At 42.7% G+C, this 15,541-nt stretch overlaps 1 protein-coding gene across 6 annotated transcripts in view; it reads left to right on the top strand.

Annotated features, from left to right (window-relative positions):
- The window catches only part of NPAS3 (neuronal PAS domain protein 3), a 475,522-nt gene that overhangs the window by 435,316 nt on the left and 24,665 nt on the right, over positions 1-15,541 (top strand). For all 6 annotated transcript variants that reach the window (XM_088456533.1, XM_088456536.1, XM_088456537.1 and 3 more), the window contains one exon: positions 5,941-6,047. In XM_088456533.1, coding sequence (XP_088312659.1) covers positions 5,941-6,047 — 107 coding nt within the window. The remainder of the gene's footprint in view (positions 1-5,940; positions 6,048-15,541) is intronic.

Raw genomic sequence — 15,541 nt, forward strand, 5'->3', positions numbered from 1 at the left:
CGTTCGGATCTCCACTCCCCGTTTTCAAGCACCTTCCCCTGTTACCACCCACATACGCCTCATCTTGTCACTCAAAATAGCAGGCATTCGCTATTTAGCGAACAAACGATTTTCGGCCGCACTGACTGGTTCGCGCATGTGTATTACGATCCGTACGCATGCGCAGTTGGGCAAACATCGCTCGGAGCGAACGAGCGGCCGCTTACGAGCGGCTCTGAATCAGGCCCTTAGTACCATCATACCATTGATCTGATATTCAGGCTATAATTTTAAGTCATATTTTTGAATCCACATAACTTTCAAGGTTCATTATTTCTAAAGGGGCCCATACATCTAGGGCCCCAATTCCCCATTCTAACGATCACCGAGCAACGATAATTGTCGATCTGTCAGAGGATTGGAGCAATTAAACATGTTAAGGGGCCTATTTATCAACACTAAAATAACGGTTTTAAGGACATTTTCCTTAATTACCGTTATTTTAGTATTCATTAACACACTGATATCTCCTGGTTAAGTCCACCTGCGTTAATTTCCATACTCCTCATACATTAGTACTTTAGTATGGGGATTATTTACTATAAACAGCTAAATAATAAAGTTATAACAAAATAAAGTTATAACAAAAAAAATAATAAATATAATAAAGTTGTAACAAAACAAAATGTAGAGCTCCTTCTAGCCGTTGGGCCCGTGCGGGAGGCCGGGGTCCGCGGCTGCAGCCCAATAGACGGTCAAGTAGCCGGGGGAGGGTGTGGGGACATTTTTTTATATCCGGTTACCCCAGCTGTAATCAGTGCTGCGCATGCTCTGCTTCTGTGAATGTAACGGAGCATGCGCAGCACTGATTACAGCTGCAGTAAGATAGGACTAGGCAGGGAAAAGTATCTATTTTCCGAAGAGCTGTCATCGCAAAAATTACAGCTTTTCGGAACAGATAGTTATGGAGAGGAGGAATGATGAATTCCTCCGGTAATTAGGTAGAACTCCATGCGAGTTCTAAACCTAATTACCTCCAAGGATATTTTAGTAATGATGAATAGGCCCCTAAAAAACCCTGACTTGCCAATTCTTACCATTTTCGGTTCAGGATCGGGAAATCAAGATTTTCCCAATTCCTTGACCCACAATTCAGTGCCAGAGTGCCAATTTGTGTATATTTTTATGTTTGCTTTTTGTTACTCCATCTCTGGTGCTTTAGACTTACATAGCCCGTTTAGACACCAACCTATACATCCCCTCTCCACTTTACATTCAACCCTCTCCTGGCTGATTATTGTCAGAAACAGTATTGACCACAAAGTAAATGAAGTTGGCAATTTAAGAAAAAGCTTTGCTGTAATAATTTCAATGTATGTGACCCACACAGCCAGGATACATTATTATTTTTAGTTTAGCCTTGGTCTCATTCAGGTTAAATGAGATTGCAGGCCACATGTGCGCACGTAATGTCGGGTGATAATAGTCAGGAAGTATTGGAAATACGTCAGTTATCAGGCCTGATAAGTCAGAGGCGCTGTGGAAAACATGCAGCACATTCACTGAATCTACTTAGTCAGTAAAATAGGCTGTTCTAATGTCTGAGAGGTGCTGTGTTCAAAAGATATTGCTTGCCATGATAATTGGGCCACTGGGTGGCGCTGCACTACAGCTGTTTTTGAATGAAGTTGTTTCAACAAACAGAGGAAAGCATGGCAAATGCCATTTGTATATACACATACAAAGAATAAGGACTGTTAAAGCATAGTATTCCTACTGATCATTTATTTTACAGTAAAAAGTCTATTTTAAGAATGTGCCCAATTATCTTAAATGTGACCAAATAAATTGATGAAAAAAACATAGCCTGCTGTTAGTACTTGGATAAGAGACTGCAAATATTTAGCTACAGTAAGTAGAGGATAATAACCTACAGAGAGCTGTATAGTTAAAGATATTTAATAGTTCTACAGTATATAGCAATGTCGGAACCTGCCCCATAAACCCCTGTTACACACAACTATATTACAGGCTAAGCTGGACTGAATAGATGTACAGCATTGTTAAGGGTAATAGACAGTTGCGGGTGTATGTACATATTTATGTGGCTGTTAGTGTGTACAGCTCTGTACTTTGATTTCCATTGTTCCATGTTGCTTCATTAGTTGACTCATTATTCAGGCTATATAATGATGATCATTGCTATTATCACCAGGCTTATTATTACCATTATTAGTGCTATTACAGGTTATTACATGCTTTGTCATTTATATCATTCACTGAGTAATATCCGCTGATTATTATAATTCCGATACAGCGGCGCAGAAAGCGTTGTGTCGCCCGCGCTTTGGGTAATTAGTGGCCTCGTTGTTTTCCGCCTTTGCGATCCGACAGAAATAATTGCTTGTTAATTACTTCCAGTTACATTCACTTTTGCAAAGTCTTTGGAAAGGACAAAAGGGGGAGATTTAACCCCGGTGATATGGAGAGATGAAACAAATGCTGCTCTCAGAATGGCTGTGCAGAGTTCTTGGCATGGAACAGGTTACAGACAATAGGAACCATTTCAGCATAGTTGCCAGAGATCTAATTGTTCGTTTTCTTTACCAAATCCCCATCATTGAGTAACTCATTCACTGCCAACAGATTTGCATTTGTGGACTGTGGTCTAAAGAAACAACAGGTGTAAAGTGTAACTATAGTGTTGGAAGGGTTAAGACAGTCACTCCATTGTCTGGCACAGGTCTGTCTCTCTCAGCACATCAGAGGGGTCAGCCATCTCGCCTAAGCTGTGGGACAAAGTTAGAGTGATCTCCATTTTGCTTTAGTTATCATGAATGGGGACTCTATTGCTAAATGACCAGTCCGTTTAAAATGTTTAAGTAACTGGGTATAATCATACAAGATTCAACTACTGTACAGTAACAATGAACATTTAGTCTCTGTTAAACTCAGCAAATAAAGAGCTTGTCCATGTGATTGATTTTTGACCACTTCCCCATGTCATGTTCCAGACAATGAAGTTGTGGTACTGATAATAATTAAATAGCTAAAAGAAAGCAAAATTCTCTTGGTTTTCTTTCTGTCCTTGTAAATAGTAAATACATTTTGGCATAGGAATCAATGATCTCAAGCCTGCAGCATTTTACCGAGCCCTTCGTGTGTCTGTGTTTCTTCTGTAATGCAAAAAGAATTGTTCATAAACCACTTGTCTGAACTGGAAAGCGTGGCCTCCGAGGGCTTGTCCACGTGAGGAGAATACATGTGTTGCATTCCAATCAGAACTCATTGCGAATATAACGCAGGGTTGGTAAATACCACTAGCAAGAGATCTGTTGATCCTTGCAGTGATTGTTTTCTCCTATCATTTTTGCGCTGCGTATTTTATTCCTGTGTGAGTGGACAGTGCGCCCTGCCTGGCGCAGAGGTCATTAGATTCCTTGGCAGCAGTTGTTACCCAGCAATGTCCTTGCGTCATGTACTTTTTAGAATGTACAGTAATGCAAGATTTCTTCTTGCCTAGACAAACCCTGGGATACAATGCTTTCCAGGTCAGATGGGCTGTTTTATGTGGATACGCTGATAGGGTTCAGTGAGGTTTGATGCTTCAGAAATACTCCTAATACTAACCTAAAATGACCCTCTGTTCACTTGATTGGAATTCTAAGGAATTCTAAGGAAAAAAAGAGAGAGAACTCAAGGTACTCTTTATCATTTCTGCACCTAAATATATTAATAAAATAATATTGTCCGCATAAGATTATTATTGTTATTTTCCTCCTTCAACAATAAATAATAATTGCATAATTTTGGGACTGGGAGTCCCCATGTTCAGAATGGCCACTTAGATGCAACAGTTTTGGGTTTGTTTGCAGCGGTTTACCCTTTTGGAACCACTGGGCATGGCTGTTGGGTTTCAATCCACCCTCCAAACCTCGCAATAGTAAATCAGGCAGGTTGAAAATACCACCAAATTCACTCTTTATTAAATTTCCCTCTAAATGTTGCTTGCAAGCTATAGAGCAGGACAGTAGGTGGTGCTGTGCCCCTTTCACTGTGTAGGCTCTATATTGTGCAAGTGTACTCTGTTATGTTATGAAGCTTTTCATGTACTCTTCACAGTAAAGTTTATTCCCTACTTGTATGATACTTGAACAGAGAGAGAGAGAGGCATATTCTGCAAACGTCTGGGCATATCTTATCTCTCCCTCCCAAGACTATCCTCGTCAATATGAATATTTTGTAACAAAACACAAAGGTGAAAATATTGCAACCAATCAAAAATTAGCTTTTACCTTTCTATTGTAAGTTAGACTATACTTGTCCACTCTCCCGGAGTTTCTGGGAGACTCCGGGATTTTATGGATTGGCTGCTGGGAAAGTGAGCAATTGTCCCACATTCCACCGCCAGTGCCACTACTTCTAAGTGCGAGTGGAGGTGTGGACACAAGATTCGCTATTCTTGCAAAACTCTGCGAGTTACGGGTCCCTTATCACCTGGACCTCTATCTTCACAGCAGAGACGGCCCTAGCCAAAGTAGTGCCCTAGGCATGATTTTTGCAAGTCACCCCCCCCCTCCCGACCATGTGGGATACCAAAAAACACTCCAGGTCACCCCAGTGTCTGTCCCACTCATGGCTCCTATGTCTGTGGAGCACCGACCAAATATAGCCCATCAATGACCCACCTCCTCTATGTACTGTTTATTTATTACAAATTATTTATTGAACTATTACCCCCTCTTTATGTATATTTATTGAATTGTATATTTACAATCACTGCCCTCCTGACCACCCACTAAACTACGCCATTATAGTTTTTACTCACTACTCACAGTGGTGATCAGTGTGAGCGGCATCTGCTCTACTACTAGAGTACCGTTCCTCTGAACAAGAATGAAACAGCTGAGCCACATCTTGTTCCAGCCACAGGCGGAAGGGGAGGCACCATTCACATTACCTATTGGACGCGCACAGCGGGAACTCTGTGACTCTGACAGGAGTCAATTGATTGGCAGCCAGCGGGGACGGGGCGCTTGTACAACTTGGTCTCACTCAGAGAGCCAGAGTGAGAGGAGGGGCGTAGAGGTGAGGTATGGGGACGACCTTCGTCCTCCTTATTTGTTATTGCACCTGGCCGGCTGCAGCATAATAATAATGAGTCAGTTTGACTTATTATTATTGCTGGAAGATGACCCCTTCAATGCGTGGTCACCGCCAATAGTTTTGCTAGGTGGTCCCCACATTGCCTCCTCTACGCTCCCGGCTGCATGCTACCCGGTCACAATTGCGGTCCGCGGTAACCAGAGCAGCCGTCTGCCCATTCAGCCTCTTCCCCGCTCCTGGTTGCATGCTGAGCTGCCCGGTCGGAGCTGAGCTCCAACTGTGGTAAACAGAGTTGCCGTTTGCCCATCTACCGTAGGTGCCCCAAATACCTGCCGGCCCTAGGTTTGGAATGCCCTATGGCATTCCATTTAAAGGTAAAAAGTCACACAAAAAAACGCTCAGAGCTACCGAGTCAAGCCGCAGCATTCGCAAGGAGGCTAGATGTCTGAGGTCACATCTGTAGGGGGAGAGATATCTCTCTAAATTTCTCATATATCACTGTGGTACATTAATTTAATGCCCTAAATGTTCCCTGGGCTGGGGGAGACCCCATGCATTTATCATATTTGTATCCTTGTATATGAGGCTGTATTAAAAAACCTGATATATTATTTCTATTTATTATTCTTACCTCTTTTTCTTCCTGCTACACTTTATATGCAATATCTGCCAGTGTTTTTAAAGACCTTCATGGAGATCCTAAATATAATGAAAAGTCCTTCACGGCCTACAGTAATCAGTAACAAGAATTGATCTTTCAAACTATCTGTCACCAGATCCTTTAACTTTGTGGCTGTTTTGTGTTTAATGCGAGTGTTACATCCCGTTTTACGTTCCCCTCCTTGTACATTGCAGAATCAGCGATTACATGGACCTCAATGCTGTGGATCTGATGGGTAAACGATGCTATCACTTCATCCATGCTGAAGATGTGGAAGGCATCAGACACAGCCATCTGGACTGTGAGTATGTTGCACAGATACCTAGAGTTGAACACAGTGCTATAAAATATCATCCTGAAAAGCTTTGCCCAAATGTAATAACCTGCGGCACGGTGAGATTTCGGTGTTGTAGCCGCTAAATTTAAAGAGGCAGTCAAAACCAACGTGGTATTACCTTAAAATAAATTGCCACTTTAAAATCTAACTGCTACATCACCAAGGTCTTGCTGTGCCAGCATCTTATAAGCTGTTACATTTAGGCTTTGTAATTTATTATACCATAGGTACAATATATACAACATTGAGACTGCAATCTCCCTGTGTTAAGTCCGAGTTGCTTTCATCTGCATCCTTAACACACAATACACTTCATGTGGAATAGGGAGAATTGATCATTTTGGATAAGTACATACAGCTTTAATTTTACATGCTAGCTAGGCCTCAATTACAAGAAAACACAAGCAATTACACTAATGAGCATTCCTTACCAAAACCTTTATCCTATTATACAACCTGTTGTCTTTAAGGCATCTAATGTGGATTGGTGACGGTGGGCCACAATAATTGTAATTAAACTTTCATTCATCTACTTTTGAAGCTGCTAGGATTTCTGCTGAACTTGTCTCTTCCCACTTTGCATGCAGTCATTTGCCATTGAACAATTAAATAACGAATAACAAAACAGCAAATAATTAATAACAAATGCCCAATTCACGATCTGTGTGGATATTTTTCTTATAGTTCTCCTGTCTTTTTGTTAATTCATCCCTGCTTTGTAGTACCTATAGTACCTCACCAGTATTATTTGTCCTGTGGCAACCCAGAAAACCATCGTTCTATCCATATGTATCTCCTCATTGTAGTCTCTGCACCTTCATCACTTCTGTCATTATCATAATTTGGAACATCTACGTGGCCAATGATTGCACTCTATAGCTTTATGCATCTTTGGTAGTCTGGGTGGCAGGTGTAAACACCAAAAAGGTAATTTAATGATGTACCATTTGCCTTGATATTTAAATTGCCCTTAGCCATTCAAACATCCGTGTATCCTCTGAGACATGCGTAGTTATTCTTACGTCCAAATTGATGGCCCTCACTGGGGGAGATGTATTATAGCGCCATGTATCGCGCCGCTATAACTCTTCTTTACCGAGGAGAAGCAGGAAGCAGTACCGATGAGATGTATAAATATCTCGTCTGTTGGAGTGGGGGAGTGAAAACTCCCCTCCGCCGGTGATCCCTGTCTGAGCATACAGCGCATAATCCTAGTGCAGATGTGCTGCGTCTTACTTCAGGCCGTCTCCACTGGGTGTGCGCAAGATCCTGCAAGCATCGAGAGATCTCACGTGCAGCCTGGAGCCCGGCAGCCCCCGCAGCCAGGGACAGTGCTGTCCCTGCTGTGGTGATAGGGGAATGACTGCTGCAGCTGTCAAAATTGATATCTTCAGCTGTCGGAACAGTCAGTGTCACTGACTGTTAATACATTGCCCAGTATATTAGCGCGGTATCTTGTAGATAGCAGCGCCGACAATGATGCGCCTGTCATTTACCACCCAACCCCACATTAATACATTGGGTAGAAGCGGTATCAGCACACATAACGTGCACTGATACCACTCCTCTCCCATATCGCCAGGTCATACATCTACCCCACAAACCTTCTCCTATGTGAGAATGGCCCATTATACTGTAGCCCAGTTACACCTCTTCAATCATAAGTGTAGGTACAACATTATATGCATAAAACTCCTTATCGCCTGTATGTACGTAATCTGGGCTCTGGAACATGCCCAGTGCAAAAATGCTCAAGATACGCTCCGCCAACCAACATACACTATATGGACAAAAGTATTTGTCCACACCTGTTATAAGTGTTTCAATCAGACCCGTTGCCACAGGTGTATAAAATATTTGCTAACATTTGTGATACAAAAATGGGTTGTGCTGAAGAGCTCAGTGACTTGAAGCGTGGTACTGTGATAGGATGCCATCTTTGCAATAAGACGGTTCGTGAAATTTCATCCCTTACACGGTCAGCTGTAAGTGATAGTATTATTAACTCAGCCATGAAATGGAAGACCACGTAAAATCACAGGGCAGGGTCAACGACTGCTAAGGCGCATGGTGCGTAAAAGTCGCCATTGCTCTGCTGATTCCATAGCTGAAGAGTTCCAAACTTCCACTGGGATTAATGTAAGCACAAAAACTGTGCGGTGGGAGCTTAATGGAATGGGTTTCCATGGCCGATCAGCTGCATGCAAGCCTCACAGCACCAAGTCCAATGCCGAGCTTAGGATGGAGTGGTGTAAAGTACACCGACACTGGACTGTGGAGCAGTGGAAACGTGTTCTGTGGAGTGACAAATCACGCTTCTCTGTTTGGCAGTCAGATGGGTGAGTCTGGGTTTGTCGGATGCCAGGAGAACGTTACCTGCTTGACTGCATTGTGCCAACTGTGAAATTTGGTGGAGGAGTGATAATGGTAGGGGCTGTTTTTCAGGGTTTGGGCTAAGCCCCTTATCTCCAGTGAAGGGCAATCTTAATGCTTCAGCATACCAAGACATTTTGGACAATGCTATGCTTACAACTTTGTGGCAACAGTTTGGGGAAGGCCCTTTTCTATTGCAACATGACTGTGCCCCAGTGCACAAAGCAAGGACTATAAAGACATGGCTTGATGAGTTCGGTGTGGAAGAATTTGACTGGCCCACACAGGGCCCTGACCTAAACCCCATCGAGCACCTTTGGGATGAACTGGAATGGAGATTGGGAGCCAGGCCTTCTCATCCAACATCAGTGCCTGACCTCATAAATGCTCTACAGAATGAATGGTCACAAATTCCCACAGAAACACTCCACAATGTTGTGGAAAACCTTCAAAGAAGAGTGGAAGCTGTTATAACTGCAAAAGGGGAACCAACTCCATATTAAAGTATATGTATTTGAATACTCTGGGCAGAATTTACGAAGCACCGGCTTCTGTAAGCCGCTGCTTCCTGGTGGCTTGCAAGTGAATATTTTAAACGGCACTAGGAGTCAGTGTAAAGCACACTGGGCTTTACACTGACTCCGAGTGCCGTTTTAAATATGTTCCTGCAACCCGCCGGGAAGCAGCAGCTAACAGAAGCCACTGCTTCGTAAATTCTGCCCAATGTCTTTACAGTCCCTGTTGGTGTAATGGTCAGGTGTCCGAAATACTTTTGGCCATATAGTGTACATACAGGTCAGCAGCAGCCCCTAAATGACTGGATCATACATATCTACTTACGTGTATGGCCAAATGTACCGTAGACCCAGACACCCGATACTTGGAAATTGTATGACTAGCTATGTTTACTTGTCAGTTCTAATTTTCTTCTTGCGGCTCATTATTTGTTTGCTGTTCCTTAAAGACTCCTGTTTGTTTTTGTGTATGTATACTATGTAACATGTGAAAATATTATGTACATATGTGTACCAATGTGATTGGAGACTTGGGGCCTGATTCAGAGCCGTTCGCTATTTGCGGTCGTTCGTTCAAAAACAGGGGGTGGCTATTCAAATGATCCGTTCGCAAATTGCAGTCTGTTCACACCTCTAAGTCTGAACGAGCGAGCAAAACATACGCTCGTTTATTTGTTAAAAACGCCCCCTGGCCGCTCGCACCATACGTCATGTCCGCTATTTATTAGATTAATCGAGTACATCGACCAGCGTATGAACTGCTCGCTATTCTTGTGGTTGGTTTTTGCTACCACAATCTTGCGAGCAGTTCTAGCTATAAAATAACCCAGTGACGTGGTCAATGACGCTGCTGTATTAATTATGCACACCCATAAAACGCCCGTTTTGACCTTTAAGCACGCCTGCGTTCTGATCTCCACTCCCCGTTTTCAAGCACCTTCCCCTGTTACCACCCACATACGCCTCATTCTGTCACTCAAAATAGCAGGCATTCGCTATATTGCGAGCACATGAATTTCGGCCGCACTGACTGGTTCGCGCATGCGTATAACGATCCATACGCATGCGCAGATGTGCGAACATCGCTCGGAACGAGCGTACTGCCGCTAGCGAGTGGCTCTGAATGAGGGCCTTAATTTTAGTGTGTTGAATCCATTTATTGTTACCTCCTGTGTAGACAGATGTAGCCAACATGACGTGGGAAGCTGCTGTAGAGTAAAGGTGTGTACACACTTGCCGATGTTTTAAACGACTGAACGATAACAATATAATTATCGTTCACTGTATCGGCTAGTGTGTACGCTAAAATGATGAATGGTAACAACCAACTATGCGCGCTCCCGCTGGTCATTGATCATTGTCGTTCATCGCCAGAACATGCAGGCCAACCTGACGATATTGTCGGGTTGTTGCATGCTCGGGGATAAGGGAGGGTGCCCGGCTCTGAACGATATCATTCATGATATCGTTCAGTGTGAGCTCAATGTCATTAACGACATTGAGCACATCCCTGTCAGGGACACACTAGACAATATCGCTCATGGAGCGAATCGTCTAGTGTGTACGCACCTTAAGAAGGAGAAAGAACCTGAATACTGTAATACCAGGTCTTAAATAGTTTAAAAAGAGATGAAGACATTTTACAGAATATTCCACTAAGGTAAAATGACAGAAACATGCCATTACACTGTAGCACCAAACATCATACTGGATGTATTGTAAATAGTGACTTACAGAAGACATTATTGCTAGTGGAAAAAGGAAACAACCTATCCTTTCTATTATTTATTGAGCAGTAACCTAGAGCTGAGATATTTACAACAAGCCTGAACAACCAATATGAACATCCTTAATTAAAGACTGTTGCTACCTAGCTAATATTTTACCAGCCTGGCCGATAAAACTGGTACCCAAAGCAGAATGCTGGTATTTTCCTACCAGAAATCCCTGTCTTCTGTGCTACCTCCTTATAGTGCCCTCCTTTATAATAGCATCTGCACTTTACACAAATCTGTATTAAAATCATTTTGATTACGTTTCCCTCTTTATAATACCACCCGTGCAGCACTATCATGCCAATTTTGGGCTTTGTCTTAGCTGGTGTATTAGGAAGGAGCACTGTAATTGGTTAGGGAATCAAACAAAAAAAAAGTATCATTTACAATCTGACCACAAGTTGTGGCAACATAGTTGCTTCTAGGTGTACGTATACCTGGATGTGTCTGTTTAATGTACAGAGTTTGAATATACAGAGAATATGAAATATTGTGAAAGGCAAAGGTGGAATTCCCCTTGTAAAACTCTTGTGTTTGGCCCTGTGTGATAATGCTGCACATCCCTCTGTCTCCCTCAGTACCTCAGGGACACATTCTCAGTGCCATGTGATAAATGGAATATGGATGTTAGAGCCATTTTTATGGCTGTTTCATTCAATGTTAAAGTCCTAATTGAGCCCTAAATTACGGAAAGCAGAAGCTGCCAGGAGCAGGCGGGTTTCATTTGGCTCACAGAAAGGTCACCCTGTCTGCCTCAGGAGTGTCTGCAGCTGCTAATATCTCCCGTACATATGAAGGATCATTCAGCGGGACGTCCAGTCATCACTTAAAGGAACACGCGCTACAAAATGATCCTTATACATAGTGATGTCCCCAGTAGCTTCACTTTCATGTATGTAGCTTGGTTTCATACCTGCCCACATGACCTTTTCCACCCGGGACACTGCGTTATGTTCTCATTTTACCAACTTATTTATCCTAGCAACCCAGGCTGAAATAAATTATGTGAGAGTATTATGAAGGAGTAAGAAGTCTAGAGCGGTGCAGCTGTGTAATGGAGTGTTGTATTAGAAGCAGCGGTGCATATGTGGGAGGACTAGTTGTATAAATACATGTGATAAATTCATCCCCATATTCCCCCACAACCACTTATTCTCTTTACTTTTTAAGTTACAGATGTCATTAGGTACTTATCTACAGTGCATCCGGAAAGTATTCACAGCGCTTCACTTTTTCCATATTTTATGTTACAGCCTTATTCCATAATGGAATAAATTCATTTTTGTTCTCAAAATTCTAAACACAATACCCCATAATGACAACGTGTAAAAAGTTTGTTTGAGATTTTTGCAAATTTAATAAAAAAACAAAAACAAATAAGAAATCACATGTACATAAGTAGTCACAGCCTTTGCTCAATACTTTGTTGATGCACCTTTGGCAGCAATTACAGCCTCAAGTCTTTTTGAATAAGATGCCACAAGCTTGGCACACCTATCTTTGGGCAGTTTCGCCCATTCCTCTTTGCAGCACCTCTCAAGCTCCATCAGGTTGGATGGGAAGCGTCGGTGCACAGCCATTTTCAGATCTCTCCAGAGATGTACAATTGGATTCAAGTCTGGGCCACTCAAGGACATTCACAGAGTTGTCCTGAAGTCACTCCTTTGATATCTTGGCTGTGTGCTTAGGGTCGTTGTCCTGCTGAAAGATGAACAGTCGCCCCAGTCTGAGGTCAGGAGCGTTCTGGAGCAGGTTTTCATCCAGGATGTCTCTGTACATTGGTGCATTCATCTTTCCCTCTATCCTGACTAGTCTCCAAGTTGCTGCCGCTGAAACACATCCCCACAGCATGATGCTGCCACCACCATGCTTCACTATAGGGATGGTATTGGCCTGGTGATGAGTGGTGCCTGGTTTCCTCCAAACATAACGCCTGGCATTCAGGCCAAAGAGTTGCAACATTGCAACTTAGACGCAGAAAAGACACCCGGCTCTAGCAAAATCTCACAGGAACTGGCGTGCCTAGAGGGGCTTTTTGGCACTACTGCAGCAAAGACATGTAAGGACACATCTGTACTAAGCCTTGGAGAGAGAGAAAGTGGATAGAGATAAAGTACCAACTAATCAGCTCCTAACAGTAATTTTTTAAACACAGTAAACCTGATTGGTTGATACTTTACGTCCGTCCACTTTATCTCTCACCAAGGCTTAGTACATAGACCCCGTATTTTCATCTGACTTCTCACCCTTAAAACCATTTCTCTACCAAATGTAGTTAGTTTAGAGCTGGAAGACACACAGTTACACTGTAAGTTATGATATATTGGACAGCAGAGAATGTTTTATCATATATCCTCACTACATAGAATTTGTATATTCATGAAAAGAAATCACAATTCTGACAATGGATATATTGCAGTTAGTTCCACAGGCAGTGTTCCCTCCACATTCTGGGATATATTGTCATTTTAACTCCCAATTTAATGCATATTAAATAATAATATCCATTTACTGACCTTCTCTAGTACAGCGAAGGACACAGGGAAACTTTAGTTTCCCAAATCCCTGAGATTTCTCGGCTCTCTCGTCCATGTCTGATCACCCCCTCCCCTTGCCACCCCCTCTGTACTGCGTCCCTCAGCGTTCAGGCGTCATCTGGCGTTTGTTTTTAAAGCTGCCACGGAGGACGGAGCTGACTGTCAGGGTGCCGTGGGCGAGAGGTGCAGATTAAAGCAGTTTTATTCCTTTTCATGTTGAAGCTGCCAGTTTGGTGACTGGAGAGAGGGAAGCAGAGGGGGAGAGACAGCGAGGGAGTGAGAGAGGCTCTGCCAGGCACACTGTAGCCAAGCCTTGTTCTCTCCGGTTATTATACTGGTTCATGGAACAACGTCCCCCTGTAGACAGGTGTTTGGAGAAATGCAAGGACATGTATAGCAAACTACAAATTGATTTTACCAAGGCAAGGTTAAGTTGCTCACCCCTGGCAATACAATCTTAATAGCAGGCTGAACGTTGTTACAAGTCTCAAATATATTAAACGTCCCCATCTCTTTTCACCAACGCTGTCTTTTCTGTTGTCTTCAGTTTTGCTTTTCAAATAATGCTGCATTTGTTTATTATATGCTTGTACTGGTTAAAGATCTATAAATTAAATGAAATTCCACTTATCCTTTTGTATAATAATATATGCATCGGACATTTTGTTAATTGAAAATCTGTTTATAGATGCTTCAGTTTCCAAAGTACATGGCTTTAAAGAAATACTGATAGGTAATTGAATATCCTATGCCACAGGCCACGCTCCAGGCAAGTTTACAGCATGCATTCCCATAGTTTCCAGGGATTTATTCCAGGTACTATACAAATACATTTTATCTTATCCCTACGTTACAGCAAACACTGTAGACTTTGTTTGGTGTAGTGAAAAATCTATATCCTACATACATGATATAGTGAAAATAGATGTACTTATTACAGCACAAGAATGAATACTTGGTGTCAGTGCGGATTTAAGGCCTAGTGAGCCTGGAGCTAAAAATAATGATGGAATTATTTATACAGCCGTGGCCAAGAGTTTTGAGAATGACACAAGTATTGGTTTTCACCGAGTCTGCTGCTTCAGTTTTTATGATGGCAATTTGCATATAATGCAGAATGTCATGAAGAGTAATCAGATGAATTGCAATTAATTGCAAAGTCCCTCTTTGCCATGACAATGAACTTAATCTCAAAAACAACATTTCCACTGCATTTCAGCCCTGCCATAAAAGGACCAGCTGACATCATGTCAGTGATTCTCTCGTTAACACAGGTGAGAGTGTTGACAAGGACAAGGCTGGAGATCACTCTGTCATGCTGATTGAGTTAGAATTACAGACTGGAAGCTTTAAAAGAAGGGTGGAGCTTGAAATCATTGTTCCTCCCCAGTTAACCATGGTTACCTGGATGAAACACATGTAGTCATCATTTCTTTGCTCAAAAAGGGTTTCACAGGCAAGGATATTGCTGCTAGTAAGATTGCACCTAAATCAAACATTTATCGGATCATCAAGAACTTCAAGGATAGAGCTTCAGTAGTTGTGAAGGTGGCTTCAGGGCACCCAAAAACGTCCAGCAAGTGCCAGGACCGTCTCCTAAATTTGATAGCTTCGGGATCGGGGCACCACCAGTGCAGAGCTTGCTCAGGAATGGCAGCAGGCAGGTGTGAGTGCATCTTCACACACAGTAAGGCGAAGACTTTTGGAGGATGGCCTGGTGTCAAGAAGGGCAGTAAAGAAGCCACTTCTCTCCAGGAAAAACATCAGGGACAGACTGATATTCTGCAAAAGGTACAGGGATTGGACTGTTGAGGACAGGGGTAAAAGTTATTTTCTCTGATTAATGCCCTTTCAGATTGTTTGGAGCATCTGGAAAAACGCTTGTCTGGAGAAGGAAAGGTGAGCGCTACCATCAGTCATATGTCATGCCAACAGTAAAGCATCCTGAGACCATTCAAGTGTGGGTCATTTCTCAGCCAAGGGAGTGGGCTCACTTACAATTTTGCCTAAGAACACAGCCATGAATAAAGAATGGTACCAAAACATCCTCCAAGAGCAACTTCTCCCAACTATCCAAGAACAGTTTGGTGACGAAAAAATGCCTTTTCCAGCATGATGAAGCACCTTGCCATAAGGCAAAAGTGTTAACTAAGTGGCTCGGGGAACATAACATCGAAATTTTGGGTCCATGGCCAGGAAACTTCCCAGACTTTAATCCCATTGAGAACTTGTGGTCAATCCTCAAGAGGCGGGTGGAC

This window comes from Taudactylus pleione, unplaced genomic scaffold, assembly GCF_031769625.1.
Source record: "Taudactylus pleione unplaced genomic scaffold, aTauple2 ptg000707l, whole genome shotgun sequence".
In the NCBI taxonomy this organism is placed as follows: domain Eukaryota; kingdom Metazoa; phylum Chordata; class Amphibia; order Anura; family Myobatrachidae; genus Taudactylus; species Taudactylus pleione.